We start from the raw sequence: 14591 nt of genomic DNA on the forward strand, positions 1-14591 counted from the left end.
TACATAGTAGGGTCCGCAGAAGGCTAAATGTGCTGATGTGTTTGTTTCTAAAATTTTGTCCTTGGTAGATTTTTTTTCTCTCTTTGGTGTTGCTATAGATGATTTTAAAACTTTCAGATCAACTTCCACATATGTAAATGATATGTAAATAATATGAAAACCTTTTTTCATATTAGAAAGATTATTTTTCTTAGTGCTTGTTTTACTTCTTTGGATCCATATAGACAATCTGCTTATTTCTGGCTTTCTGTAGCAGAAACAGAATTACTGATATTTTTTTATTGATTGATTTGAGAGAAAGAGAAACATCAATTCGTTGTTCCACTTATTCATGCAAACATTGGTTACTTCTTGTATGTGCCCTGATCGGGGATTGAACCCGCAACCTTGGCATATCAGCATGTCACTCTAACCAACTGAGCTACCTGCCCAGGGCAAAATTATTGATTTTTGATACTCACCCTTTTCCTTAAAAGAAACCAAATAACATTTCAACTAATTTCCAAACCATTTTAAAAAGCTAAAATATAAGTTAGTTTTTGGAGGTACATTTTAATAATATACATGATACTTAACATTAATTGGAAACATCCAAAAGGTTATTTGTCCATGATCAATCTCCCACTCCCCATGAGACCTTTGACCATATATGTTTTTATTTAAATATATTCTACTTCTCTACATGTTATGTGTCCTTATTTATAATTTTGTTACACTCATATTTTTTATAAGATGCAACTCTTAATAATTTGCATTCAGTCAGAAATCATCTTGGTTTTTTTACCTATTGATCAGTAAATAAATGATTTCTTTGAAATCATTCATGTGATGAATACTTTTAAACTTGGGATACATTGGTCTTCAGATAATGTCTTTCGGTCTGTGACTTCAGTGGACAGCTTTTAAAAATCTTTCTTTCTAGAGGGCGTCAATGCTGACAGCATCAAACAAGCCTCAGAACAACTGAACAGCCGGTGGACCGAGTTCTGCCAGTTGTTAAGTGAGAGACTTAACTGGCTGGAGTATCAGAACAGCATCATCACTTTCTATAATCAGCTGCAGCAATTGGAGCACATGACAACTACTGCTGACAACTGGTTGAAAACCCAACCCACCGCCACCTCAGAGCCCACAGCGATTAAAAGCCAGTTAAAAATGTGTAAGGTAAGAATCTTTCCTATTCGTAACATGAACATTAGGAATTTCTTGGCAAATTCCAGAAGAATAGCAAATTATTTAATAATAAAAATTCCCTATTAAGGATTTAGTTAAACATAGTAAAGATCGAACTATAACCAAAGAAAATCACTTTTTTTTAAAGTGCATATATTCACTTTTTTTCCTGATTTTTTTCCTATCACTTTACTTTTTTTTCAATTACAGATATGCCAGTTGGGTACTAGATTTATTGCAGTTTAAATAGGTGATACATGGATGCCTGAATCTTTTTTAAAATGTCTTTAGAGTAGTTAGTTACACATGGCTCATTGATTTCGTCAGTTTGCAGAATGGTGAGGCAGTTTCGGAGTATTGAAGCACATGTATCCAGTGATACCTGGCCAGTAACTTGGAGGTTTTCTTATGACAGTGCACGTGCTCAGAGCAAAACCCAATCATGTGCCAAAAGAGTGGCAGGCCCAGCTTCTGGTGACAGCGGCCTTCTCACCAAGTCCTCACAGGGCCTTTCCTCGGTGCATGTGCTGGGAAGGAGAGAGACAAATCTCTCTCTCTCTTTCTTGTAAGGCCGCTAATCCTATCAAATAAGAACGTCACACTTCTGACCTCATTTAAATGCCCTTCTGAAAGCACTGTTACCAAGTATAGTCACATTGTGGGTTAGAGCATCGTCTTAAAAATTTGCGGGGATATAACTCAGTCCATAGCATTCTGACCCTGCCCCCCCTTCATATCTTTTCCACATGTCAGAACTTATTCCAGCATCACCTCTAAAGTCCAGAGTCACATCTAAATATCATTTAAATCAGGTGTGGGTGAGACTCAAGGTATGATTCATCCTGAGACAAAATTCTTTTCCTATGAACCTGTGAAACCAGATAGCTTATGTGCTTCCATAATACTGTGGTGGGGTGGGCAGAGGACAGACATTCCCATTCCAAAAGGGAGTAGGACAGGGAACAGGGAAGGACTGACGGGCCCTAAGCAAGGCCCCGAACTAGGAAGCAAATCCCATTGGATTCGAAGGCTCGAGATTCCTCCTCTTGGGCTTGATGCTCTGCCTTCCCATCCTGTGGGGGCTGTGGTTCTACCTCCAGGACCCACTGGGGCAGCGGTCACTTAAGTTTTGGGAAAACTGGACTGAGCCTTCACTGACCCTGCCCTCACAGTGTTTACCTAGAGTAGGGGAAAGAGACATTACAGAAGTGATTAAATAAATGGCTGTGAAATTACCACTGGGGCGAATGCCTTACATAAAGGTAGAGAGTTCTGAGAGAATGTCTAACAGGCAAAACCTGACCTAGACAGAGCCACCAAGGGCAGCTTCCCTGAGGCCAGTGCATTGAAGTAGAGGCTTTTAGGATGAGTCAAAATTAGGTCAGAGCAGCTGGGCAAGAGGTTTCAGGCAGAAGGAACATGGTGGGGGAAAGCAGTAAGGACCAAGGAACTGAAAGGTCAGTGTGAAGGCTGGGTATAGAGGGGCAGGGCCATAAGGTGAAAGATGGAGGCAGAGGACAGGCATGTAGGAGACAGAGCCAGGACTCGTGGGGCATGTTAGAACCTTGGTCTTTATCTGAGGAGCAGATGGAGATCACTGGAGGTTGTATATCTGACATATCCTCTCGAGGTTAGGGAAGTCATCATAAGTGAAATCATTTCTTTTTCTAAATTCAGCCACAAAGTTTCGATATCTAATGGCACAGCCCCATCCCTCGTCACCGCCCCATACCCTTCTCTCTGCCCCATTGATTTCTGTTAATCTGATGAATCACCTTAGGTAAGATATTGAGCAGGACAAGCTCAAAGTTATTCACACAAGAGTTAAAATTATACTATTTGGCTGTGATTAATGATAGTATAGAAATTATTCCATCCTGTCTGTCAATGCATTCTGTTATTTGGAGATGTTTTCTTTAAGATTAGAGTGCAGATTCAGCTCAAAATCTAATACTTGCCAGAACTGGTTCTTAATATGTTAGCGGGCTAGAGAGCCCTTTGGGAATTGGAAGAAATCCATGGATCTTTTCCTGAGAAAGCTACAAAAGTTTTCTTGCCCTCAGATAAACATAGAATTTTAAAGGATGAACAGAATCAGGGAAGACGCCTGCCTCTGAAGGACCCAGCCCACTAAGGCCCTTTTATGGAAAACTGTGTAATTGTTAACATCTTTTCAATGTGAACTACTTCAGGTCGAAATGATCTCTCCTATGATTTACTCTCAGAACTTCAAGGTCTTAACTGAACGGTTGTGCAAATGTTTAATTAGTTTCGAAGTCCCCTTTGTTTTGCAGAACACTCTTTACTGTAATGTAGGCTTCTTCTAGAGCCCCCTAAATGGGAAGAATGGCAGTCCTCCATCTGGCCAAATGTAAACCAGTTTCTAAATGTTTCACAGCAGGAGTCAGTGGCGCCACGGGCAGGCCTGGAGTACAAAGTGCACGCCTGTAATTCTAAACTCTACCCTTGACCTCTTATACTCCCGCTGTGGATGTGCGCCTACCTTCTAGAACTTAATCACGAGGCTTTATATTTGAAAGGGAGAGATGGGTCATCTGCCCATTTATCAAATGTCTCTCGCCTTCACCTACCGAAAGAAATTGATTGTGAGAGATCATGCTACCTGAGTCAACTCATACTGTTATAGCCACATACCACCATTCCGCTGAAAGTTATCCTCATACCATCTAAAACTCAGAATCGGCGGCGTTGCCTACTAGGCCATCTTGCTGCTATGAAAGGATCTGTTTGATAAATTTGTCTTATTCAGACCTAACACAGAAGTCACTCTCTCCAAAACACTATGCATGCATCTAAAAGTAAGACCTTTTTTTTTTTACTTTTCACTTTGAGTTCCAGGAAGCTCAGTGTTATATTTAGTTCATAATTACTGTAATACTTTCAATTTTCCCCTCCTTCTAATTGGTTTCTGATCCAATTTTTAATTTTTAATTATCCTGTCTTTACATTTTAAATGGTAAAAAAAATCCTGAAGTGCTTTTTTCTAAAGGTGGCATAGGAATGGATTATAAGTAAACAATCATGGTAATAATACTTTTAAAATACTTTTAAAAATTCGTTTGAGTTCAATTTACATATGTATCAGATACATGTGAATTACTACTCCTCTGGAAACAAAAGTGTGTAAAAACATATCAACAGCAGCACTGTTTAAAATAAATGCAGTGCAAGCCATAAACCTGAGACACATGCGATTTTAAATGTTCTCTAGAAGTGGCATTAAAAAGGAAAAACGAAACAGGTTAAGTGAATTTCAGTAATGCATTTTATCTAACCTAGTATATCAAAAATATCATCATCTCAAGATTTAATAATATTTAAAACTGTTTTTGAGAGTTTGTATTTGTATGTTTTCATTCTGAGTCTTCAAAGTTGTGTTTTACAATGGCAGCACGCCTTGATGCTGTGGACTGGGCACGGTTCGGGTGTTCAGTAGCCACATGCGGCTAGTGGCTATTATATGTGACAGCACAGTAGGCTGTCCGTATGATTTTATCATTCAAACCAGGGTACTCCTGAAAGTGAAAGGGCTGGTGTTAATAATTATGCCAGGACAACAAGAGAAAAGCAGTCACCCTAAATAAAACAATGGTAATTGCCTGTTTAGTCAGGGGAAATAATGAGACCATACAAAAGATAGATAATTATAGACATGAATATGTGTGTGTATATAAATACTACATTGATTGTAATTGATGCAATATTAATATATAAACATATATTTGTGATTTAATGTATGCATGTAAATATATGTAGATTTGTATAACTTATCATCTACACAAATGAATTTAAAGAAAAAAATATTGTCCATGAAATGAACTTAGAATTTAAAGCAAAGACACATAATTTTGAGATAAGAGTGGTGCAGAGGAACCTGCATGTTTGATTTATGGAAATTGTGTAAGATCATTCGTAGTCCTTTTCACCTGTACACATTCATGCCCATTAATGCTCTAAATGATGTCATTTTGAAATTTAAAGGTAGTTATATAAGATGTTATCTATTGAATGAAGAGCCGAAGTATTCTTAAATTGATGACCTGTGCTAGAGGCTTGCCTAAGTTATCATGGATGTTTCTTATCAATTTTTTGATAAGGGTATTAAGCTAAGCTTGCATCCGTGCCTTTTAACACCTTCCTTTGCAGAAATGTGATGTTGGCAAAGGAAAAATGTTATTTATTTTAATGCTCTAAATTATGGTACAGGATGAAGTCAACCGGCTGTCAGCTCTTCAGCCTCAAATTGAGCGATTAAAAATTCAAAGCGTAGCCCTGAAAGAGAAAGGACAAGGGCCAATGTTCCTGGATGCAGACTTTGTGGCCTTTACAAATCATTTTAACCAAGTCCTTGCTGATGTGCAGGCCCGAGAAAAAGAGCTACAGACAAGTAAGTTAAAATACTTAAAATGACTAACTGGATATTTTACAAATCACTTATTTATCGAGAAAAGAAACAAACTGACATCAAAGAATAATTTCTATGGAAGGAACCCCCCTCCCTGCAACCTGTAGTATAACAAGTAATGAAATACTGTTGTTGGAAAATATATGTTACGTTTCCATTTCTTTCCCCCTTCCCCATAATAATTTCATAACTGTGAAGTGGGTTGTAACTGTTACAATCAAACATTTTTTTTTAATATAGAAGAAAATAAAAAAGCGTGTGAAGCCCTGTTAGTGGGTTGCCATTAAATCCAGTTTGCTTTATGTATAGGATATTTAGCTGGGTATCTTATTAATACTTCTGTAGATATCTATGAAGATTATTATAGCTGTAGCATACATGTGGCGACTGAAACCCAGCGAATGATAAATTACTCTTTGGCTTACATCTTACTATTGGTTTACTTTAATTATATAATATCCTCTTTTTCTCATTTAATGATGAAACACAAGAATGGAAAAAGTGTGCCAATGTCTACCATATGAGTAGCAAGTTTTGCAGGATGTCTCTTTTGTTTCTCACCAATTTTCTCTTGTGATATTAATACATAGTATCTGGTCCAAAATATCCCTACTCATCAGCTTACTTTTTAAGGCAATAATCCCTTTGACAGACAGGTTTATAAACACTTTTAAGCATTAGTGAGGTTTTGGTTCGCATACACATACATACATATAAAGGATGCACAGATAAAAGGATTATAGATAAAACTGGATTTTAAGACATTACAATAAAAATATTTTTAAAATGTCTTCCCCAAATTTGTTATTAGAAGCACAAAAACATGTTTATTTTCTACTAAAATTGGAATTAGTTGGAAAACACTTTTTAAAAATTGCCTTTTTTTGTAAATATCGAAAGAATTTATCACATAACATTTGTACAGTCAGTCTAGTGATACACATGAAGCTTTCCCCATTTTCCTAGGTTTTTATTTTTGTTTTTGGTGAGGTAGTGGAATGAACTGAGAGTAAAGTGAAGGATAAACGCATATGTTTTCTTTCTTTGCAAAGTCCTTTGTGCCGAGGGTTCATTTTCCTGATAGGGAAGTGGGTAATACAGCTTAACAGTCACGTCAGCTCCCTCTAGTGGATTCCAATATACTTGCTCTCGGGCCTCTGTCAAATCAATGGGGGAAAAGACTGAATGTCCTACATTTTCAAACATTGGCCTATTTAGAAATAATGAATTTTTCTTGCCATGAAACCCAGAAACCTCCCTTAAATTCAAGTACATGTTAATGGTTATACTATAACTGGTGGGAAAAAGAGCTTATTCCCTGGGAAGTTATTTTCATTTGTGTGTACCTATTAATTATATTAAGGTTCAACATTCGTTTCTGTTTATTTTAAAGATATTCAGAATATTGATGTTTGATAACTGAAATTGGACCATGATACTGTAATATGAATAAGTGTATAGTAATATGTACTCTTTATCCATACAGCCATCAATCTGTCCATCCATATTATGTTTTCTCTCTGATTATCTTTCCAAACTGCCACATTTTTTCGCTCCATTTATCTCTAAATAAAAATGTCCTCCTGTTTTATTTACCAAAACATCGCTAACAATTTCACTCACTCTTAGAAAACTCGTCTTGGTTACTTAATAATCGTTAATTAAATATGGATTATATGTGAATTGTAAATTATATAGTTTATATATGCATATATAATTTATATTATATGTGTTATATATTATTTAATTTCCTCTTTACTTTTTTTTCTTTACTACTGTTCTCGAAATGAAACAAAACCTTGAAGTTGAAGTTTTAAGTGTACTTTGAGTGGTGAAAATTGGTGTTAGGAATTAGTGGTTGGTACCTGGCAAAAATGATATGAGAAAATAATATTATAAGATAAAATGCATCTTATTTTCATAGTTATTTTTAATATACAAAAAACTTTTAAATAAATTATCTTTCTTAGTCTTTAGAGAGCAATCCTTTGAGAATGAATTTTATTATTCCCATGTCACAAGTACATGTACAGGGTGGGGAAAAAGTAGGTTTATGGTTTTTCGTATGGAAAATAATACAATAATAATACAAGAGTAAACTGTGTTTTGCATACTCACAGCTGTAAAGCTACTTTTGCCTATCCCTGTATATGATATGTACTATATAGCACAACTGCTTTTCATTTAAAGGTTTTTTACCTCTTAACACAGGCTCATGTATATCAGAAAATATAGCACTTAATTCCACACATGACTTTTAAAAATTATTACATAATCTTGCCTTGTCTCTCCTGCTCTCTCCTTTTCTCTCCTCTCTTTTTTTCCCCTCTTCTCTGAAACCTCTCTCCCTTTTAAGTCAATTAGATAAACAGAGGAGATTTTTAAACAAAAGACACAGAAATTTTTTTTTCATACTTCTCTATTACAAGTTTAGATGTCAATTTGACCATACTTTGTCATTGCCATCCTTCGTATAGCTGTACTGAAGGGTTTCGAGATAAACAGTGATGCATATAAGCAGCCCTTAAAATCGACTTTCCCAATAATTCACAACAATCTTTCAAAACTCCAGTCATTTATATTAATTTTAATTTTGTAGGATGTATTTCCCTAATCATAAAACATTAGGAAGGTATCTATATATTTTTACGTCATGCTAAAGCAATAGAATAGTAAAAACTGTCATAGGAATATTTTGAGATGAATAGCATATATTTATAAGCAATATATGGCTAAATGTTGAATCTTTAAGCCATTTTTTTTTTTTCCATGGACTGGGGCTGGGCCAAATGCTGTCAATAGAACTCTTGTGATCTTTTAGGCTGGTTGGTTATTAAATTGGATATTTAATTGTTTTACTGCTTTCAGTAAATAGAAAATTATCAGTTGGATTATTGATCTCGATTTCTACATAAAAGGAAGAAAGTGAATTTTTTTAGATGCAGCAGGACTAGTTCTGCTCCTATGTTGGGGTCACAGGGCAGCATCCATAAACCTCCCACTGACTGGTACGTAGAGTGGCTCATATTGAGTTTGCTCTCAAGTGCATTTGGCTTCTGAGCCAGACTTGTCTTTCTTTTTCATCTGAAACAGAATTAGGAGACCTTCACGAGTATTCTCAAGTATTTCTGGTTTAGATGAGATAAACTATGTGGTTAATAATCACTGTTCAGCTACTATAAGATAAACCATGCTGGCTAATGAATATTTTTTATATCTAGGAGGAAAATAAACGAGTAAAGGTATTCTTGGTTTGAATTGTACATTATAAACAAGAGTCATATATTTTATCTGCAGCCCAGACCTACCCTCTGGATTTATATGTCTACTTCCTTAGCTTTTCCATTTTGATGCCTCAGGGCATCGCAAATCCATTAAGTCCCAAAAAGGTAGACTTGTCGTGGGCAACTCCACAACCAACAACCATTTCCTCTTTGGCCCCTCCAGCTGGAAAAAGGGCCAACATCTGAGGCCCAATCAGGAACCTCAGAATCATCCGTGATATTTTCTGTCCCTCACCCACTCCCTCTCCCATTCAGTCACCAAGCCTGTGCATAGCTTTTCACAGAGAGTGGAGGGGAGAGAGAGAGAGAGAAACATCAATGTGAGAGAGACATCAATTGGTTGCTTCCCACATGTGCCCTGACCAGGGTCAGGAATCGAGCCTGCAACCGAGGTACATGCCCTTGGTCAGAATTGAACCCGGGACCCTTCAGTCTGCAGGCTGACACTCTAACCACTGAGCCAAACCGGCCAGGGCCAGAACAATTTTTCTTAAAGCATATCTAACCATGTCACTTTAGTGTGTACAACGTTCAGTGATTTCTTTTTGCTCTTAGTTTAAAGGCACCTAAAAGGCCCTGCCTAATATGGGTGCTTCCTACCTCCAGTCACAGCCTCATTCAGGCTTATTTTTCTCACTATTTCATATTAACCTTTTATTTCCTGAAGATGACATGCTATTGCTCACCTCAGAGCCTGTGTATATTCTCTCAGAAGTCCCAAAATAGCTAACTCTTGCTGCTTCGTGTCTTTGCTCAAGACTGACTCCTTATGAGCTCCCAGTCTGCATATGACGTTCCTATTATGTAGTCAGAGCATTCCTTATCTCCCTTTCATAAGATGAATTCCAATTTGATCAAAACTATATTAGATTATCTGACTCCATGAGTAAAGTGTGAAATCAGCGAATTCAAGGACTCTTGTTTTCTTCATTATTGGATCTCTGAAAGGTATCATAGAGGCTAAAATTTAATTAGCAATAAATAGTTGAAAAATTAATAAATGATACATATATAATATATTAAATATATACATACCCAGAGAGGTTGAGCGGGGGAGAGAGAGAGGTGTACAAGCACTTTTATCATGCAGTGGTACTCATACAACCACAGAAACAGAACTAAAGTCTAACATGCCTGGTTAGGATGTAATAAAGATTATTACTTTATCAATTGCTCTATTCCAAAATGATAGGATTTAGAACATGATTATTTTTCTTTAAAAAAAAACACCAGGAGAAAACCAAAACACGCACACACACACATACACGCATTCTATTTATAATATGAGGTACAATATAATTTTTTTTCCCGTTTGTTAATTTTAAGCCAGACGGACACACTTTAAATTTAGAAATTAACTGTGCTAGAAAAAAAAAAATCATTGTAATTAAAGAAAGTCTACCTTGGCAGCTTCAGAAACCATGAAGTGAGAAATGAGAAGAGGGATAAATGATTAAAAAAGTCAATTTAAGCTATTCCAAGCTTAGAAAGTTACATGGGAATTCGAAGTTTTTCCCAGATGAGATGAGAAGAGCGTTAAGTTCTCTGGGTGAATTCTGCCTCCTCTTGCTCAGGGCCTGGGCTCCCCCAAACACTGGCTTCCTCTGTGCACTCGGGGCTGCGCTTTCCAACCTGCAGTTACTCAGCCAGCAGGCCCCGGGTCCGTGCGTGGCGCTGGGCTCGTTCCTGGGGCTAGACGCCGAGCTGGCACCGCACACTCCTTGCTCTCATTCTGCTTGGATGAGTGCTTGGGCAGGGCAGGCCCAGGCCAGGGCTCAGGAACGAAATCAGGGCCACTTACTGCCTAAGATCTAGGTAGAAATGTATCGATTGATGGAAAAAAATGATCTAACTTATTATTAGAATGTGTTACTGCTCATTTTCTTTCTTGAATTTCTAGCATTTTTCTGTCTAGCTAGTTTATGTATTTGTCTACCTACCTGCCTACCCACTTACCTACCCATCCCCCTCCTTTCTTCCCTCCCTCTCTTGGTCTGTACATAGACAGATGCTGAGTTTTGAGCAGTCAATACTATTATAGCATATGCTTATGAGTTAAGTCATTTTTATACTTCTACCATGTTCATGTTACCTTATCACTTTAGTGATAAGCTGACAAGTGTGAAAATCTTTATTTCCTCTCGTTCGATGTAGGTACAATTTAATCTTTTCCCAGGATGCTACTAATGCCAAGATTATCCTCAAGATAATTTAAACACTTTCCAAAGACATGGTTAGATATTCTGTGCAATATGATAAACTATGCCTTGACAATAAATGAAAAAAGTGTATATAGATTTTAAATGAACACAAAGTATTGCCCAGTATCTAAGCACTTGTTTAAATAAACCTGAAATTAAAGAAATAAAATACTTTAATCTTTTTTGATACCATTTCCCTTGATCTTTACTGTTACTATTATCATCATCATCATCATCATCATCATTTAATTTTTGGTCTGGTGATGATTCTCTTTCCAGGATGAAGTGCTAGCTATCTTTTAAATTCGCTGTGTGTGTGAGAATATTAACATGTGTGCATCATGTGTTCGCAGGTGGACTCCTGTTCGTGCACATGCGTGCGTGTGTGCATGGTTGTCAATCACTGCAGAGCAGTGTCCTGGCTTTGACTATGGGTCTGGTTCTCTGGAGAGTCAAGTTAGCTCAGAGAACCCACCGTTGCCCTCGAATGAGAGAACATGAGTGTCCCTGTTCAGCTCTGTTCCCTCCCTACCAAGGACGTTTCCCTGGTTGTTGAGTGAAAACTCCAGCAACTTCTCCTCAGCTCTGCATGCGTGTCCTTCACTTTCCCGTTGTCTCATGTCTCTCTTCCAGCTAATAAGAATAGCGAGTGTGCCATGTGCCCAGCAGTGGACACAGGAATGAGCAAACAGAGTCACTTAGGATGAAATGCAGCCTGTCACTGTGGTTCCCAGCCTTCCCGGCCCCCCGCCTGCCCCTCGCTGTGCCGCTGCCTTGGGCACCTCCTGCCACTGTCCCCATACAAAACCTTCCCTCTCAGCATTCACATGGCTGCCCCTCACTTCTTTTACGTCTCTGGTGGTTATACTTCCGCGGAGAGGCCTTTTTGTTCACCATCTAGCCACTTTCTTTTTGTTATATTTACTTTAAATTTGATGAACTTATTGAACATTTGTACTATATTCAGAGTTTCTAGAATTTGGGAAATTCTAAAATAATGGGAAAATCTGCATACCAAACTACTAACCTTAAGAAATAGAGTATTTCAGAAACCATGGCTCTCCCTTGGTGCCATCTCAAGCACCTTCCCTGTCCCCGGTGCGCACCACTCGCCCGTCTGTTCCCAGCGCCATTCCCAGCTCTTCCCATGGACACCACACTCCCCAGGACCCTTTCTGACTGGCTGCCCATGTGGCTCAGCCAGTGGTCGGCACTGGGAGGCTCCTGAGGGGAAGGAGAGGAGCAGACCTGGAATATTCTCCCCTCTCGTCGGTTCAGGATGCATCCCCACCAGTGGCTGGGAGCGAATCCTCCAGAACTCTAGCTCTGTCCTGAAACAGCACCCCTCGGGGATGCTCCACGACCAGAGGGGCGCTCCCTGTGAGGTCGCCTCCTGCTGGGTGCTCCAAGTGACTGGTTTCTAGTAGCACCATCTCGCACCCCCTCCCTTCGTCCCTCTAACCTTGGAAATGGCAGTGGCTTCCTGGCCTTGCTAATCTCTTGATGGCTTACCATCCCTTGTGTAGGTCCTCATTTATTCCAGCATTTTTATATCTGATTCTCTATCTTCAAGTCATTTTATTACATTTTCTGGAAGGCTATCTCCCCTCATACCTTATTTTTTCTTCAGCCCGTTTATTTCCTTTAGTCATTACAGTGTCTTTAGTTGTTTCATTTCCTGACTCACCAATTAGGTTTTAAGCATCATAATGGTCTAGGCTTCACTTTTGAAATTTAAAACATTTTTATATTATTTTACTTGTATTTTTTATTGAATTTATCGGGGTGGCATTGGTTAATAACCTTACATAGGTTTCAGGTGTACAGTTCTATAATACAGCATCTGCGTGTTGTATTGTGTGCTCGCCACCCCAAGTCAGGTCTCCTTCCCTCACCATGTACTCCCTTTACCCTCTCCTACCCCCACCCGGTTCCCTCTGGTCATCTCCATACTGTTGTCTGTCTATGAGGATGATTATTTTTTGCTTAATCCCTTCACCTTTTCACCCAGCCCCCCCACTCCCTCCCCTCTAACAGCTGTCAGTCTTGCTCTCTAATCCTACTTGGCCATGAAAAAACAAGGAAACCTTCCCTTTTGCGACAGCATGGATGGACCTGGATAGTATTATGCTAAGTGAAATAAGCCAGAGAAAGACAAGTACCACATGATCTCACTTACACTGGAATCTAATGAACGAAATAAACCAACAAACAAAATAGAAAGCAGACTAATAGATGCTTTTGAAAGTTGTACTTCTTGCATCCCTGGTGCTCAGAGTACTGAATAAATACTGGCTGAATGAAGCAATAATAAATGACCTCAGTTAATTCTCTCAAAAGTATCAACATCGCCATTTTTACAAATGGGGCCTAAGATGCTAAAATGTTAAGGAATTTGTCAAAGCTAGTAAGTGGAGAGCCAGTTCCAAAGCAGACTTGCCAGTTGTCCTGCTACACAGCCTCTTTCTGCGAAAACAAAATGGAGACGCAGTCCTTTTAGATGTTCATAAAAACGTGTTCATCGTTTTTTACTAAGTAATTCCAATATCTTCATCAGCTCTTCCCATACTTAACTCTCCCTCTGGACCTCATCTGGATAAAATTGGATCGATTCACGTGACCTCTGGCAAGCGTCTAATACATGTTTGTCCCAGCCGCTGCCACAAGGGAAGCAAGCACTCTTTTCTCTTATGCACACGTCCAGGTTTAATTAAACCAAACTTTATGCAGTTTATAGTCCATCCAACATACACTCTTGTCTCTAAACATAGACCCCTCTCCTTCTAGATCACTTGCTCAGATGCCTTCTCAGACAAAACTCTTGGCTTCATCATAACTAACTACTTCACTACTATTCATGAGATTCTTCTTTACTTTTGTTTATTAGTAATTATCTAGCATTCAAATAAATGTTCCTGGTCAGTAGAGAGAGAAACACATTATTTGTATGAAAGAAAACATTGGGGTTTAAAGTACCATAGAGATCTTTCAATGTGAAATAAGAAGTGCTCAGATTAAATAAAGCCTATTAAGGCAAATTTGGGTATGCACTCCCAAGTAAATATAAGCTCATTGAGTAAAATTCTGTTTCCATTTCTAACACACTCTAAAAATTTGAGTGTGTTAAATTTAAATAGCATGCAAAGTACTGTCCTATATTTCTCTCATTTAGTATAAAGGGAATTGGTATAAAAAAGGGAAACTCAGATACTATCTATTAAAAATAAAATGTAAAATAATCAATAATATTGTAATAACTACGTATGGTGCCAGGTGGTACTAGACTTACTGGGGTGATCGCTTTGTAAGTTATATAAATGTCTAATCTCTATGTTGTAACACCTGAAACTAATAAAAAATAAAGTAGTATTTTTTCCTATGGTTTTATCTAGGAAAATTCTCAGCCATTATCTCTTTAAATATGGCTCCTGTCCTATCCTCTCTCTTTCTTTCTGGATTACATTTCTGTTAGACCATTTTTCTGTTTTCTCTTTTGTTCTCTCTCCT

At 38.1% G+C, this 14591-nt stretch overlaps 1 protein-coding gene across 1 annotated transcript in view; it reads left to right on the forward strand.

The window, feature by feature from the left end:
- DMD (dystrophin) overlaps positions 1-14591 on the forward strand; it is a 1831916-nt gene that overhangs the window by 623877 nt on the left and 1193448 nt on the right. The window contains exons 20-21 of the mRNA XM_087813416.1: positions 923-1164; positions 5401-5581. Of these exons, the coding sequence (XP_087669542.1) occupies positions 923-1164; positions 5401-5581 (423 nt within the window). The remainder of the gene's footprint in view (positions 1-922; positions 1165-5400; positions 5582-14591) is intronic.

The sequence above is a fragment of the Miniopterus natalensis genome, chromosome X, assembly GCF_054644295.1.
Source record: "Miniopterus natalensis isolate mMinNat1 chromosome X, mMinNat1.hap1, whole genome shotgun sequence".
NCBI lineage: Eukaryota > Metazoa > Chordata > Mammalia > Chiroptera > Miniopteridae > Miniopterus > Miniopterus natalensis.